Raw genomic sequence first — 17761 nt, 5'->3', positions numbered from 1 at the left:
AAATCTTGACAAAGACATGCTTCAACGAGCCTAGTGATGATTCAAAATACAAGCTAATATGAAATACTTAAGGTTCTTATAATTCATATACTTAATGACTGGATTAAAAGTACCTTCTATTTAATGACACTATTCTTCAAAAGAATCTACTATTGCAAGAAGCTCTTTGTCATGGATTACATAGTTAATCTTGGCTGTTGAAAATTTCTTAAAATGAAAAGCTATTGGGTGAAGTTTATCATCTATTTCTATTTTTAATAATATAGCACCTAAAATAAAGTCCAATGCATCTGTTTCCATAAAAAATATCTTAAAAAAGTCAATGCAATATAAGATTGGTACAAAAACAAAGATTATCTTTAAAACTTCAAATACTACTTCCACTTCTTAATTCCATTAAAGTTTGTCTTTACAAGTAAAACATGAAAGTAGAGCTGCAATACGAGAGAAGTACTTCATAAAAATCCAATAGTAGTTGGAAAATCCTAAAAAACATTAGATATCTTAGATTGTTTTTGAAATCTTTCAATCTATAATAATTTGAACTTTCTTAGGATCCATTATAAGTCCATTGTTTGAAATGATGTAACCTAAGAAGTCAACTTGATTAGTATAGAATATACACTTTTCTATCTTGGTATAGAGTCTCTCATCTCTTAATTTTTGTAATATATGATGGACATGAAGTTCATATTCTTCTTTATTCTTAGAATAGATCAAGATATTGTCTAGATAATAGACAATAAAATCATCTAAAAACTCTTCAAAAACATCATTCGTAAGATGTTGAAAATCTGCTAATGGATTTGTAAGTCCAAAAGATATGATATTATATTCAAAATATCCATACCTGGTTTGAAATATAATCTTCCATTCATCTCTTTCTTTGATGTGTATTAGATTGTATGCTCCTCGTAGATCTATTTTTATATACATCTTAGCTTGATTCAATTGATCAAGAAGTCAAGATATTAAAGGTAGCAGGTTCCTGTTTTTGATGGTGATCTTGTTGAGTCCTCGATAATCAATACACATCCACAATGATCTATTTTTTTTCTTCATAAATAGAATTGGGATTCTTGCTAGAAATTTGGAATGACATATGAAGTTCTTGGCTAGATTTTTTTCAATATATTCTTTGAATTTAGCCAACTCATTTTGTGATAAATTATAGATTGGTCCAAATGGTGGTTGTGCTCCTTCTTAAAGGTCAATTGAGTAGTCATAGAGATGATGTTTTGGAAGAGTATCTACATTTTTTTTTTCAAATACATCTTGAAATTCTTGATATTGGCTTAAAATACCACTTGAAGTCTTTACACCATTAGAAATGACTGTGGCATAAATGACACAAGATGATCCTTTTTTTGCAGCATGCAAAAAAACTCTTGTACCTATAAACATAAGTTTAATTGTATTAGACTTATGATTTTCTATTTGATTAACTACACTCTTAATTATACTTTTAAAAAAGTCAAGAATATGTGAAATCCAATCTACTCAAGGATTGTATTTTTTTTAACCATGATAAGCTTAAAATGATTGGATTAGAGGAAGATCTAATGATATTAAATACCACAAAGCTATTATGATTATTAATTATTACTTCTCTAGAAAGGAATTTCATGAGTAACATCTACAAAAGACAACAAACAACCATCTATGACTTCTATCTAAACAAATTTAATTTTCCTTACTAAAAATATGTTAAGTCTTTTAGCTAATTCTTCATTTAAGAAACACGTTGAAGATCATGAATCTAACAAGGCAAAGGTTTTGTAATATACATGAGAGAATAGGACCTTCAATAGATATTATATAAGGTTCCAATTGCATAGTCTCTATTGTAACTCGACAAATTTGTTTTTTGATATATTATCTTCTTTAACATTTGTACTCCTCATTTTATAACTATGTCACTTATTTGAATAATGTTGAGTAATATGCTTAGATTTTCTATAATATAAGCATAATTCTTCTTGACAACAATGAGTCTTTTTTTACTGAGTAAGAAATTTGAAACATATTGCATCAATTTGCATATCCTCTACTTATGAATGTATGTGTTGAGGGAGCATTGGTGTTGCCATTGAATTATAATAATATTGAAGCCCACTTATCTGACTTTCAAATCAAAATTTGAAAAGTTGATTGTCACACATCACACTAAAGTCAATTGTTTGACTCAATGTTTGAAGATTAAGTAAGTTGAGCATCAATTTCTTTACCTCATATTGTAATCTTTAGAGAAATTGACTAATAAGTGCAACATCATCCTACTTGATATCAGTTGTAAGTTATCAAAGTTGTGAAGCATATAATCTTATGGATCGGTTGCTTTGTCATAAAATATGGATCTTATTGGTTGCAACACGAGTTACATCATGTTTTTTATACATAGATTGAAATTCTATTAAAAAATCTTCCAAAGTATTGAATATTGAATCTCATCATTCAAAAAAAGATGAAAACTACAATAATGTTGAACTTGAAAGAAGTGTACCAATGAATCTAACTTATGATTTTGGAGTTGAATAGCTTTGAGGTTGAAGTTTAATCACAAGTTGGACTTGATTGATAAATCTTCAAAACTTGGATCTTATGCCATCAAACTTCTCAGGCAAAGCAACTTTTGGTTCTCTAGTATCAAAAGGATGTTCCACCATAAGAAAAAGAGGTATTATTGAGTGCAGATGTTGAAGCAGCTTGAATTGTATCTATATCTTTACTTTCTACCATTTTTATTATTTCTTGTGGTGGTCATCTAAGTTGATGCATTGTAAGCAGTAACTTCCTTAATTGCTCTTATATTTGTGCCATTGCACTCTTCATTTCAACAAGCTTTGCCATGATAATACTTAAAAAATAAATATCTAATATTGCTCAAGACAAGTAGAAGAGGAGACTTGAGAACAAAAAAGATATTAAGAACAATATTAGTTTAGAAGAGGATAATCCACAACTTCTAATATGCTTATGTTTTGTCAAGAAAAAAGAATAATCCATTCTTAATCAAGAGAAGATAAAGCTTTAATATTATAAGTGTATTCTTTTCAATGTATCAAAGACATGAACTAAAAGAAGATGCATAAATTTAAAAAGTCTATATTAAAAAAAAGTGAAAAATAATAATAAAATAGTATATATATTAAAAAAAAACTAGAATGGCTATTGCCAAATAATAAGAAAATTAAAAACTCTTAAGTCTAGATTAGAAGTAAGAAAGGAGTTGATAAGAGTGAATGAGGCTTCACTCTTGCTTCTATATATACTATCTAACTAGGAGCTATATGGCAATATTGTATAGGACTTCTAATATGTGTTGACTTTGCAAGACACATGCGTTAGCTTACAAGGCAAGTTTTCTATATGTGGACTACATAGTTAGCTTGTTTTTCAAACTACCAACATGTGTGGCACATGGCCAACTTGTTGACCTCATTTTTAACCTAAAAAATCAATTATAGACACCTATAAAGTCAAAGAAGCATCAATGAAGCTATTAGTAAGCTTCTATAGAAGATATTATAGAATTAACTTATTTTTATCTATTTTTATCTGATCATATAGGTAATCATTGATTTACACATGTATGTCCATAACACTAATCATCTTGATTTGATAGTTATTTAAGACATTTAAACATGGCTTTTATAAAATCCTCTTGATTTATTTTCTTCTCTTAATACCTAATAGATTAAAAGTTGATTAGTAATTTTAGCTTTTAAGCTATAGAAATTCTTTTATTGCCCTAAAAAGGCCAAAAATTAATAAAAATAAGATAGAAGAGATAAATAATTAGTATTATTGATACTAAGATTAAGTTGAAGATAGGATCAGGCTAAAAAGTCCCTAAGATAAGTTGGATTGATATCTTATAGTTGACCATCTATAGAAATTAGACCTCTAGCCACTAATATGGCCGCTTGAAGCAAAATATGAGACAATTTGGATATCAAAAATTTGAATTGGAGAGCTAGCTTAAAGTTCATTATAAAAGTATAAGGCTTGTTTTCATAAGATTTGAGATGACTTTGCAAATTTTGTTCAAAATCAAGGTTTATATTGGTCACTTTGGATTTATTCAATATGATTAGAGCTAAAACTCTTGGCTAGTTCATGCAATTAGTGTCACATCTATACTTCAAAATTTGAAAGTGACTAATTGATTAGATGTGCTAAGTGTGTGTAAAATTTTATATTAATCTAAAAGTATAATTGAAAGATATCTGATTTTTAGTACTAGAGGATATCAAAAGTTGGCAATTTGGGTAGGATTTCTATGATATCTAAAGATCTATTAATTAAAACAAGATGAAATTTGGCATAGTTTTAAAAGACTTAAAGATCAAGCTATATACTAATTTTGAACTAAAGCTAATAGTACAAAAAGGAGAAATCACTCTTTGAACATGTGTATTAACTTTTAGAATAGTAATTAAGTTACATCAGTGCAATTCTTTGGATATTTTCTTAAATTTTATAAGTTAAATTAAGTTGAATTTTTCAAAGCATATAAAAGACTTATAGTGGAATTTGTATACAAAATTTTACATCAAGTAAATGATTAAATTAGAAATTATAGCTTACTGAAGCTCACTGACTAATATTAAGACTTATAAAGAGAAATCAAAATTATCTAATTATAAAAGTAATAAGACAATTGGAGTTTGTGTATAGTTGAAGTTACTAAGAAGAATGTTTTTGAGTACTTTGTATTGACTTTAAGCACTTTTGAATTTAAATTCGAATTGAATTCTTCTAATATGGGTGAAACCTATTAGGATTTCTTAAATACTTATAAAATAAAACTGCACCTTCTGCAGTCAGGTGTTTTGGCAATTCCAAACAAGACAACATGTAATATGACAACATGCTTTTAAGAACCAAGAATTGAAAGATTTTGCAATATTTGATGTTATGTAGCGAAATCAATTTTTGTCAAACTGTGATAATGCCCAATATTGTGGTCTAATGTTCATCAAGTATTCAACATCTTCTTTAGTTATAATCCAAATTTTTTATGTTTTGATGTTAAAACCAAAAATAATTGTTGCTTATACTATTGTTCAAAGATGTTATGTAAGCAATAGATTTTTAAATTACTATTGTAAGTTATCAATTAAAAGATGCATACAAAATATTTAGTTCCATATAGGAAATCCATATTTGATAGCATCAATAAGACCTTTTTGTTGATTAGATAAAAAAATAAACTTTGAAAGTTTGTTGTTAAGTAGACCTGATATAAGAATTGTAATTAGCTTTTGTAAGAACCACAATCAATTTTCATCATTTTCAACATTAATAATAGCAAGTGCAATAGAAAATAGTTGCTCCTCTATATTGATTGTTATAGCAATTAGGAGTACTCCACAATATTTTTCTTACAAATACATATTGTTGATGCTAATGATAAGTTGATAATATTACAAGCCATGCAAACTTAATTATAAGCAACGAATAATTGAAGAAAGCAATTTTTTTCATCAATCCTTGATTTTGCATAATTTCTAAGATTTGTTGTCTTGATTTAGTGACAATATGCTTTAAGATTGATATAGCTATCTTCGTAAGAGTGAATTAGCTTAAAAATAGCCTTCTTCTTTTATGTCATGCTATCAAATAGGATATTATGACATTATGATTATGTTAAATATCTATTGCTTTATATTCTAATGTGTCTTCCAATTTCTTTTTGATATTACTTGCTATCCAACTTAGGTTGGCATGGTAGTTATATAAGTGTTTAGTACCAATATACATGTGTTTATAGATAAATTTCTAAATGATCAAATCACTTATACATGCCGATTGCAATTGTTATGCATGCAACCTTTATTTGCAATTGTTGTTGTGGTACTTCATAATAGCCATTATATAGTGCTTGCTAATCACATCACAAGATATTACTTTCTTTACTTTGTCACTAGAAGTAAAAACAACACCAATTGTTAAAGAAGGTGACATCTTGAAGTATAAGTTTTGCTCCAAAAGTTCTCAAGAAAACAAACTTATAAAAAAAAAAATACAATGATGTTAAAAATTTAAACGGATGAAATATCAATTGAGTTTACAGTAAGTTCAACTAGCCATTGAATCCCACCAACTAGGATTTGAGTCCTGGATGTACGGAGGAGTCGGGGCATTGGCGGCCCTAAAGGGAGGCGATTAACATTGATCGCATGGTTTTTTTGGAGGACCATGTATCATCCTGCAATCGTGCAAACAACAGTAAGGAGGAGGTGACTAGGTGCGAGCTGGTATCTCTAAAGTTGGAGTCGTTGCTAGCAAGCGATTGGACCTGCAAAGTGAAGAGTTGCACTAGCACGATTGGTGAGCTTCAAATAGTATGCAACATTAGGCACCGTCATCAATCTTGTTTGTTGTAGGTTTTTAGTGGCCTTCGGGAATTTGAGCCAAAATATGACAAATTATGTCCACCATCGGACACTGTCCATCACAAGACTTGAAGCTCTTTGCGAATTTTAATAGAACTTGGAGCTCAAGATTTGATAAAGCAATTTAGTGATATTGATCTAATTTCATTTACCTTGGCTTCTTCTCCTTCCCCTCCTTCACCGTGAGAAGCACTTGAGAATCAAACACCATTTTGCTTGTATTTGATTTGTACAAATGCATGCATTCATCGTCATATTTCACCGTGATCTCTACAACATCGCCTGAGCCATCGTAGAAGTCATATCCTCCGGGCCCTCCCCATTGACCTTGCGTTGCCACAGTACTTTTTATAGGTTTGTCCACCTGAATATCAATCAGATACTTTCACTAATCAAAATACCATCTCTGAAATGCTTCATCTAGAATGAACATTCAACGCTGCTCACTGCTCACGTCGTGAATGTCGTGGGCAGGCGCATTCTTGAGAGTGAAAGCTGGGGAGCTTCACCACCAGTGAAATATTTGGAATATGCGCTGCGACGGAATGAAAACTTCAAGTTGCCACCTTTTCCAATCTTTGTTCCGCACACCACCGTGCTTCCAAGTTGTCAGAGCTTCATGTTGGGCTTCCCACACTGCTTTTGTGTCATTGCTTTTCCTTCTCAAACACAATTGCGAATCACTTAAATGCCTAGTTAGTCTTTACATATGCTCACCTTTACTCCTGCCTCTACCTTCGAAAGTTGGTGCCTATCACGAGAGCATCTAATTGTGAACAATTTTAAGATTCATGAGCCACAATAGGTACTCAGTTGTTGTGTCTTGGTTTGAAAGAAACAAGTGGAGCTTTGGCAATTGCTTGTGATTGATTTATATGGTTTGAAGGAACGCAAGAAGCTGTGAATTGGTTTGTAGCGATTGCAGCTCGCCATCGTCGGGGGTGAAAGGCACGTAAAATAAGAGTTGGACTCCTACTAAATACGCCACTCTTCACCACATAAATACGGATGGATCTTCGTGGTAAGAGATTGCTACTGTAAGATTCAATAGGCGGCCACTTGCTTGCTTGCTTGTATCATCATCAGTATCATCATCATGTGTGGGCTTTCGTCGATGTTGATTGCTTTCTTGCTCTCTCTCTTAATGTCTAACGGCACATGGAAGAAGAAGAATCAGGGTCTCGGGATAGGCGACTAGGCGGAGGGTGTAGAGTGGCGATGATAACAAAGATTTGCAAGTGTGTCCAAGCAAGGCAAAATAAAACAAGAGAAAAACAACCAAAAAAAAACAGCCACAAATTGAACCATTATCAATCACCATGATCAATCAAAGCGTGCGAGGGAAAGAACCTATCATCAGAAGAGGCTGCGCCAATGAGTGTGGAAAACCACAACAACCTAAATATTCATTGCTGCAGCGGACAATTATGTGGCCAGCGACTAGGTGAGTGGTGAGTGGCAAGCGGCAAGCAACGAGCAGCGTGGGGAGCAACCGCAGCGGGTAATTGCATCGTCGGCTAGATATTTTGGTGAACAAATTTTGGCGGCTAGATATTTTGGTGAACAAATTTTGGCGGCTAGATATCTGAGTGGCGAGCAGATTCAGTGGCCAACAGATCCTGTTCTATGTTGTATTGCTAAAAAGTTTTGTTACACTAAAATTGTATGCTTGGAGCAACATAGACTTGGACTCTATTGTTCTGCCCCATGGAAATGATATGGATATCAAGAGGTTATCAACGAGCATGGAGAGCATCGCAAGCAGTGAGTAGTGGCACCGTCGACGAAGAAATCGAGACCTTGCAAGCAAACAGGTGCAGTGTCGCACCAAAGTGTGCGCAGCACGCGCTAAAGGGCCCACTTTGCAAGGTCAGGAGTAGGTTAGATATTATCTGGGGTATGAGGGGCAGTTTTGCGATTATCAAGAATACAAGGGTATTCTTGATATTTCAACAATATGCAGGGGGATTTTTGAAATTTTCCCTACATGATATCCAATGTAATCGCGGATACACTACACCAAAACCCTCAAAAACGCCTCAAAGGCTAACAAGTAGCTTCCACTTGGCCCTTGGTGCACAACGTAATGGGTGCGTACTTCTCAATGCAGATGGAAAGTCACTTAGTGAAAACCTCATCAACGACCTGACAAATCAAAACCACCCATGTCCATTGCAAGAAGAATAAAATCCCATACTACAATCGTAGAATCAAAGCTTACAAATCTAGGCTAGTGATATTTTGGGTTTGGTCTCCCATGAACGTCGCAAATAGGTGGAGTTCAATACAGTGGCACTCGCATCTGGAGTCAAACCCCACATCTTCGTCTTTTATCCCTTAAGCCTACGTCCAGAACTCTATCCATTCCTGAAACACTATCAACACGTTGAGTGCTATTGAAGGGAGGAGCACCGCATTTAAATCTCAGGTTTCGAACACTACTACTGGCGTTGTAGCAACAATATTCAAGTCGGTTCTTCAACTTCAGGGATAAAGTAACGCTTTCATTTGGTGAAATTAGCGTCTCCGGTAAATTCTCAGTAGCACGCGCACGCTTCAATATCTTGATATCCACAAGCGGAAAAGGAAAAGAAAAAGGAACCAAGACTTGTGAAGACATGGCACTGATGCCCAACTGGAGAATGAGAGAGAAACAAGAAACACGTTCCAACACCGTCACTAGCATTACAATCACGAGGTAACCACATCTCTATGTCCTAATCGATGGCTGTCAGACTTAAGTCTACACGGTTCGTGAGAAACCCATCGTTGAGTACTGATGAATTCGCCTCAACTTCTGCGGTGTCTATGGCCAATTTCATACCTCCGCAAACTCAATCCGCTGCAGGGCAGTAATGGTACTGGCGTCGTCGATGCATCAGAACGTCTCTCGTATTCGAGTATGCACGCGGCAGGAAATCGCTGATATGGCATAATATCCATTCCTCAATCCCAAACTCCTCCCTTGCCTTAAACCAAAGTACACGATCCTCGAACACTGTGTTTCACAACCCTTCCAATCGAAAGAGAGGAAGGTTTTCGCTTTACTCACAGCTTTCAGAATGTCTTAACACCGCTCTCGACACCACAAGCTTCAATCGAAGCAAGCGGAGTTGGAGGGAGGAAGGAAACAGTTGCAAATGTCGACGAATGTGGCAAACGAGGATATCTCGTCCAAATACTTGAACGACGAGATTTCATCGACGAATATTGGCGTACGTGAGCCTTTTCGCTCAGTTGACAGACGGACGCGAAATTGTTGACGAATATCGACAAGGTGGTGGGTATCACCCAAATAACACTTCGACGAGAATATGGACGAATTACTCAGTGCCTTTGATTTAGGGTTTCGCCGGACGTATTGAATTCCTCTGTGTTTCCTGTTTGTTCGATGGCTTCAAGTTGAATTAGGAATTAGAGGAGTGCTTGATGCTTCGTGCCTTAGCGGTGCTTGGTCATGCCTTCTAATCGTGGTTAGCAGCAGAGGCTGAGGAAAATTTCGTGCCGTGGAATGTATTGATCGGTTGGGGGGATTGAAATCTAGGGTTTTCGTATCAGCGGAACCATCTCATTGAGTCGGGTTAGGGGATTTTTGCAAAATGGGTTACAAGGCGGCGGTGAAAGTGTTTAAGCAATGGAAAATTCTCCGCGGCGACAAGGTGGATCATTCGTTCTGCACCAGTTTTGCGGACACGTGGTCGTTTTGTAGTTTTCAATACGGAGCTCTACATGTTGAGAAAAGTTTTCTGATTCGGAGGAATTTTGTTGTGGCGTAGGTGATGCTCATGGCAGGAAAGGATGCAGGGCTCACGGGGACTGTCATGAAAGTGATTCGCTCTCAGAATCGCGTCATTGTCGAAGGACGGAATCTGGTAAACTCTTCTCCAGCGGTGCTTCTGGTTTGTTAATCGAGTTTCAATGTCAGAGAGCATGCGGCCGTAAAAGGGAACTCTAAATGTTTCTTAGGGTGTTTTGTCTGTTGTTGAAATTCGGCCAGAATTTTTTTCATGAAATATCGTAAGTAAAAGGTTGAGAATTTCACGACACGAAGGACGCGACAATAGCTCATAATTTTATCACATTTTCTTCTGTCAGGTTAAAAAACATATCAAAAGGACAGAAGGAAACCCTGGGGGGATCATAACCATGGAGGCTCCCTTGCACGTCTCTAATGTGCAGTTGGTCGACCCTGTCAATGGGTAAGTATCCATATTATGCAATAATATTAATGAACTTTTGAGAACGGTTTCACATTTAAGTTATTGTAGTTGGTATAGGCCTGTCTCAACGGCTGTTCAATTGCAATAGCATTGACAAAATTTTGCTGCTGGGAATGCTGCGACCACAGTGCTCCCTGCCGAGTTGCTTATAGATTCTTGGAGGACGGAACTAAGGTTCGAGTTTCAACTGGAGGTTCAGCATCAGGCAGCATCATACCGCGTCCTGCAATATTGCTCGAAAGACGGAAACCACGACCTACTATAGGTTTTTACCCTACCCTCAGTTCTCCTGTATACTAATTGGATTCACTTCATAAAAGATTTCATCATAGGTATCGGACGTTTCATGTTTCGAATAGCCATTTTCTACTTTTTCCTTTTAATAATCTAATAGTTGCTGCCCCTTCAGCTGAAACGATTCTTGTTGAAGTATATATCAGCGCTCGTATCTCATCGAAGTTGTGGTTTCATTGCAGCTGGGTTGAAGGACACATCCAAAGAGGTGGTTTTAGAGAGGACTATCGGTACAGTGGAAGGAAAGCCTGGGCTTCCGCAGCTTTTGAATTGAGGTGGGGATTTGATTAGTTTACGTCTCTCGTCCAGACTTTTGACATACTGGTGGACGCGGTAAGGCGGAGGAGGTCAACATGTTAGTTAGAGGAGAACATGGCTCTGACCTCCGACCTAAATCTTGAAGCTGATTATTGTAGAATGAGGCGGTCCTTGCAGAATGGTTTGTAGGCTTGTATTTCATTGCACTGTCGAGCTTTATAAGCCACATCTCAAAATTATTTGGTTGTTGATTTAATGCGATTGGACTCTGTCGTTGCAGTTTTGTCAAAGACACCATTGAGAGTACTGTTGGTGCAGTTGCTGTAAGCATGAATAAAACTTTGGTCTAATGACTGAACCTCAATGTACATGCATCAATGTTTGCAGCTATTGTTAACTCTGTAATGCAACAGTTAAATATTAACTTTTTGCATCCAGCAGCATTGAACCCCAATATTTGGTATCAACCGTAATTCAAATTTCGTGAGGACCCCAAGTCGGCGATAATTCAGAGCTATGTCTCTTATAGAAAGTAACTTCAAAGACTAAGGAAATCCATAAAAATTCCCTGAAAAAAGAGAAAATTATAGATGTACACTTAGTCTCGGTTGTCTACCAGATTGAGATCAAAGAATGGGAAACTACCTCTAGTATGTTACAAGTAACATCTTAACAACTTTTAGACAGTGGTGACATTTGTGCTTTGCTTCACATGATCCAAATCTTCCTCTTCAGGGGAGTCGCAACACCCTGTAGCAGGCGAATTGATTCCGAAAAACCCTACCAGAACCGCAGCTGCACCCAAAACACTAAGAGGAGATGGAGTCTTTCCACGCACTGAATCCACTACACCTGCAATGGGGACTTGAATGGTGAGGCCAGCGGTTGCCGCTGTTGGCGTCGTCAGTAAGACAGCCTTAGCCCAAAGGTAATCGCTCAACACGTTGTCCAGTAGCCCTGCATAAGAAAATCCAAATTAACGAGGTGCATCAGAACTCAAACTGGATGGGAAGATCCTTCAAAAAAACCAAAAAAAAAAAAAAAAAAAAAAAAAAAAGACGTCTATGAACACTACTAGCTAACCAACCCGATTTCAGAAGGCTTCTATCAAAGCGCCCAGTTGAAAAGTTCCTGTATCCTTCTAGATGTTCATATTCACAGCCCGCTGATCTAGAGTCTTCAATTCGGAGCAACATGATGCTCTGGCTGTAAGGATATTCATCCAATTTGGGACCGTGAAATCCACTAAACAATGAGAAATCAAGTGATTTAATCTGACCTTTTCCAATGATGAGGCCAAGCTGAGAAAGGGTAAGTCCATCGAATCTCTCCACACCGATGAAGTGGAGGATAAGTACTACAGGTCCAAGTAAAAGAGCATTGAAAAGGCCTAGATAGCCAAAAAATAGGGCCGTACTGGCTTTCCCTTCTCCAGCCTCTTCATCAGGTAATCGCCTCCTTAAAAGGGTGCTGTAAAGGGCATACACAAAAGCAGAGAACAAGCATAGAACATCACCCCACCCTGCTTTCCAAAATGAACCTCCAACTTTGGTGGAATCAGTCAGGGTCACTATTACGGTCCCGACCATGCACAAAAGAACACTAACCAGTTTCGACCACTTAAACTGCTCGTTTAATAGTGCCAATGAAAGCAGAAATGTGAACAAGCTGGATGCACTGCTCAAGATAGTATTCGACTGCAGGACAAGAACACAATAATCGTAAGATTTCAATTCGTATCCGACGGAGCGTCTAAGAATCTCGAGAGCAGGAAGCTGATCCCGTCTCACCTCTCATGATTATCAAATCAAAACCAAATTGATGTGCTTCGTACCTCAAAAACATTCTGTGAGTGTTCATATCATCCACAATCTAATTCGATGCGAAATACTCCTTGCTAACTAGACTTATATTGCAAAAATGATAAATAATAAAATGAAATGAAAATCCAGATGTGGACTGATACTTTCAGAAACATGTGATCATCACCTCATAACTAGAACACTATGGCACTAGAATGTGATACAAAGATAAATGTAAACAGAGAGATACGAGAAGATCGCTGAGAAGACTTACCGTCACAGATGTATATCTCAACGACAGGTTGAACGTGAACTGGGCGAGGAACCATAAGGGGCAAATAAGCAGGCTCACTTGCGCAATTTCTCGTCTGCTCCACTCCCGGTTCGTTACTTCCTGCGAGGCTTCCAAAGAAATTTCAGCCTCCACAGCTTCCTGCTGGTTGGCAACATGATTAGGGTTAACGTGTCCGAGCTCCTCACTCTCAATCGCTACAACTGCACCAACCGCCGGATCCTCCAGCAGATGCACGGTTTCCTTGTCCGCGCCAGCTTTACTCCCACTCTCCTCACGTTGGTCCCGCCCCACTGACCTTCTCTCAAGCCATGCCCGAAACACCCTCCCCCCTTCCACAATCGGCAAGTACACAACAAACAAAGAATTACAGATATAAGCGATGTGAAGCGGCGACACGCCGGCACCCACAACGGACTGTACAACGAAGCTGGCGACAATCCAGATGACAGCCACGGCAACGACGTATAGCATGCCAAGCATCCATCGCCATTGCTTCTCCATGGCTGCCACTGCTCCCCGACGGCTCGGAGTCCCTCTAACCCACTTCAGCCATAAAAACCAATCGCCCCTCTGAAGCACCGCAACCCACCAAACCACCCCAACACCAATTCCACCTTTCACAAATCCATCGCAGCAAGCCGGAAACGCGAGAATCACGTGGAGTGCTCGCCACGACGACAGCTTCGACACGAAGCTGCACGACAACCGAGGTCAATTGAAATTATTCAACTCATCTGGGCGGTACAGTTATTGCAGAATTCCCAGAATCCTCGCATTAACAACCCCCGTTCAGGTGGATTGCAAATGATTTTCTGGAGTTGGGTGCGACCTGATTCCTCCCCCTCTCTCTCTCAATGCCCTCGCTCGCTCTTCCCCGGGAGCGTTGGTAAAAGGTTCACCGTGACAGATACCAGGGGCACGGTAAATCTGATCGGCTCTCTGACCGAGACGGCGAGAGGGGTCTTTGTGACAGCGCAGTGATGGGGTAGCTTATCTCATCATCGAAAATCTAAACTGTTGAATAGGCAATGGTTGAATATCACTCACGATCATACTCTGTTCGGTTCGGCGTTAAATCAGATGAGTAGCATTTTTAGAAAAGTTTTAAAATGGATAGGTAGAGAAATAAATAAATAAAATGAATTGTAAAATTGACCCATTTATTTACTAAATTGACCCACTCATCATCATTAGTTGCTAATCCAATCATTTTTTTTCAATGGTTTTCAACCAACACATATGAAGGAATGGAGAATTTTTTACTATGGTTAGGATGCGTGGATTGATTTAGATAATTCTTAGATAATTTTAACAATTCTCTCTCTCTCTCTCTCTCTCTCTCTCTCTCTCGCTATATATATATATATATATAGAAAATTTCTTCCATAAATCAACTTAGAATTTTTAGATACCAAATTTTCTTTCAAACTATAACAGAACAAACTCTAATTATATTTATCTCTTCTGTAAAAATTAATAAATCTTAAGGATAAAAATGAATCGTTTAGGACTTTATTTATAAAAACCAATATTTTCTTATTGACAACTATATGTTGTTTTATCACAAACTAAATCCAAACAAAACGTCCCCTTATTGTCTAATAATAAATATCACAGATATACTCAAAATATTTTTTATTAAAAAATAATCAAATGATAAAATTTATGTTTTACATCTTGCAAATATAAAAATGGTTTTTTTATAAATAAAGCAAGAGATATATTTACCCATATATATATATATATATATATATATATCCATCTATATGTAAATCTAAATTGTACTGCTCTTTAGTACACTTAAACGACTTGTTATTATATGTTATTTCCACATCATTCTGTATAAAAAGTCAAAAAATAAAATAAAATAAAATAACTATTTTTTAAAAAATTAATAAACATCTATCCACCTTTAAACCTCTTTAAACACCGAGTAGAATATGTTATATCTAGAGCAAAGTAAGAGATTCCAATGCTTGTATATGTATATATATATATATATATACACACATACATATTGTAATTACTTTCAAATTAATATTACTAAAATAAAAAGTTATAAAGACTCCTTTATCTAGTAAGATAAAATTTTAGGTTACATCTAGATTTTGTTTGCATCAAAGTATGCAAATTTTATTAAATTCAATATATTTCTTGATTATCTTTGCTTATAAAAACAAAATCTTTTAAATTGAAAATTTTAACAAATTTTATTATAAGATTTTTATTAATGCATGATAGATATGCTATTGTAAAATAGCAACCAATAGATTTAATAAATAAACTTTAAAATTCACAAGTATATATGAATAATAATATACACACATATATGTACAATGTTTTTTTATTTTATTTTAATAAATACATATAATCTATAAACATAAAATATGTGTAATCTATAAAATCTATAAACATCAAATGTAACATATGGTTTTTTTAAAATACAACATATTATTTTTAAAATAAATATTTAACTATTAATATGATATTTTTAATATAATATTTTCTACTTGATATTCTTATGTCTTCAACCATATAATATATAATATATATATGTATTAATTTTTTTTTCTTATGTTTATAACTATTTATAAAAGTAAGTATAATTTATTAGCATATTTTTTTAATTTAATATTTTATTTAGAAATATTCTTGACATTACTTTATTGTAGACAAAAAAAACATATACCTTATCAAGTACTAAAAAAAATATTAATATTAAACATTAATTCATATATATATATATATATATAGATATTTTTTGACACAAAACATGGCACTTAATATTTTGATTAGATGTCATAATAAATACATACAAAAACTTCTGTCCTAACATCCTCAATGAAAGGAGTACATATGAAGAACAAAATCAAGAAATAAAACCACAATACGTTTCTATATTCCAATGTGTTTCAAAATTATTGTGAACTATTACACCATATTTTAGAATTCTTGGATTCCAACTAATAAACATTCAAAATTCTCACTTCCAATCTATATTTTATCATAAAACAATATAACTTTGTTATCAAGTTGTTTCCTAGTTTTGTTACAAGTGTCTTTCCACTAGACTTACCAAAATTCTATCAAGTTGGACTAAATCAATTTTCTTGACTTCATCAAAAGTCATGGCTGTCTCGTCAACTAGAAAGCCAACAATTCCAAAATACTTTCATACTAAACAAACCAAGTTTCGTATCAATCTCCCGCAAAAAGGAAACATATTTACAATGCTGTCAGAATTGAAACACGAAGAGCTAAAAATCACAAGTATCCATTGTGCCCATCCAAAAACTTCCTGATGTCCTTCTGCTTAACGTCGTATTTCTGCACCAAACCGCCCACCAACGAAACAAACCACCCACCTTCTATTGAAACCATGCACAATCTCGTTATACAGACATCCATCGCCACTTCCAAAACAATCCTCAGACATGAACCCTGAACCCAGTTCAGCTCAAAAGTTGTGACACTGCTGCACACAAACCACACCACTTCTCCTGGTTGATCAAAGCGCATGATTGAGGCAGTAACTCAATGTTGTTGCATTCCAGCAACACTTCATCTTTTATCCTGTCACGCCTCGAAGCAGCTTCACCCTACGCACTTGCAATCATCAACACACAATTGCACCTCAGAATTCTAATTATCGTCATACACAACACAAGATTCACATTCTATTCCCTCAATCAGACAGTTCGAGATAATGTCCCTAAAACTTCACTACTATTGACTATCTTTAACACAATCACGACTCTGAACAATATACTGATACCGTAGCCACCATCACGGCCAGTAACCCCATGCACCCACCTTATTCACCCATCCCCCATAACCCTAAAACTCAATATCACGTGCTCCTAATACCCCAACTCGAATCGCAACACATCATCAAGCGCTCAAGCCGCATCTTTGGGCACCTGTGATTATGAGTCATCCCTGGGTGAGGCATACCTTCTTCTCCTCTAAGAAATTCCTAATCTCAATTCTTGTGTTGTTGAGGTGCTTGAGGTTGCGAGTGAGCATGCGGCGGGGGCCACTGACGCGCAACCGTCTGGCCTTGATTTTGACCTTGAACCCCTCGAGTAGGTCCATGGAATCCCCGACCAAGATGACCTTCATGGCTGCTCGCTGGGGATGCAAACAGGGTGAAGCGTGAGCTGAAGTGCAGAAAGGGGCTGCAAATTGCAACCCCCTGCCTTCACTCGCCTCCGAACTGGCACAAGAAGTCTTCGTGAATAAATGTGAGATGAATTCTTAGATGAATGTGTGAAACCCGGCTAGCTGTGACCGACTTGGCCGACCCGGATTCCTCAAACTGCCACAAATGGTGAGTGCAGGACGTGAAAAGCAAGGAAATAGCATACTCGAGGAAGGTAGATTATGGTATACAGGGGCTTGCATTCCAGAATTTTTAACATTAGATTGCTAAAGCCAATGCAGGTTATATCTTCTACTACATGCATGTTTAGTGGAATGGGTTATGACGGA

At 36.1% G+C, this 17761-nt stretch overlaps 3 protein-coding genes across 3 annotated transcripts; 1 reads left to right on the top strand and 2 right to left on the bottom strand.

The window, feature by feature from the left end:
- The first annotated feature begins 9786 nt into the window (after positions 1-9786).
- Positions 9787-11531, top strand: LOC112275999 (uncharacterized). Its single transcript, XM_024506906.3, has 5 exons — positions 9787-10060; positions 10178-10273; positions 10497-10600; positions 10750-10886; positions 11098-11531. Exons 1-5 carry the CDS (start codon positions 10001-10003, stop codon positions 11187-11189), a joined length of 489 nt encoding a protein of 162 aa, XP_024362674.1. The 5' UTR covers positions 9787-10000; the 3' UTR covers positions 11190-11531.
- Positions 11532-11629: 98 nt separating this feature from the next.
- On the bottom strand, positions 11630-14076 carry LOC112275991 (putative vacuolar membrane protein YML018C). The gene is made up of 3 exons (XM_024506895.3): positions 13250-14076; positions 12453-12870; positions 11630-12130 (listed from the first exon to the last, which is right to left on the bottom strand). The coding sequence occupies exons 1-3, from the start codon at positions 13769-13771 to the stop codon at positions 11853-11855; spliced, it is 1218 nt and encodes a 405-aa protein (XP_024362663.1). The 5' UTR covers positions 13772-14076; the 3' UTR covers positions 11630-11852.
- Positions 14077-16269: 2193 nt separating this feature from the next.
- On the bottom strand, positions 16270-17519 carry LOC112276006 (large ribosomal subunit protein uL6x). The gene is made up of 2 exons (XM_024506918.3): positions 17225-17519; positions 16270-16869 (listed from the first exon to the last, which is right to left on the bottom strand). The coding sequence occupies exons 1-2, from the start codon at positions 17390-17392 to the stop codon at positions 16723-16725; spliced, it is 315 nt and encodes a 104-aa protein (XP_024362686.1). The 5' UTR covers positions 17393-17519; the 3' UTR covers positions 16270-16722.
- Between the last annotated feature and the right edge of the window lie 242 nt (positions 17520-17761).

Source organism: Physcomitrium patens, chromosome 2 (genome assembly GCF_059467195.1).
Source record: "Physcomitrium patens ecotype Gransden chromosome 2, ASM5946719v1, whole genome shotgun sequence".
Classification (NCBI taxonomy): domain Eukaryota; kingdom Viridiplantae; phylum Streptophyta; class Bryopsida; order Funariales; family Funariaceae; genus Physcomitrium; species Physcomitrium patens.
This window is presented reverse-complemented; position numbering and strand designations above follow the sequence as displayed.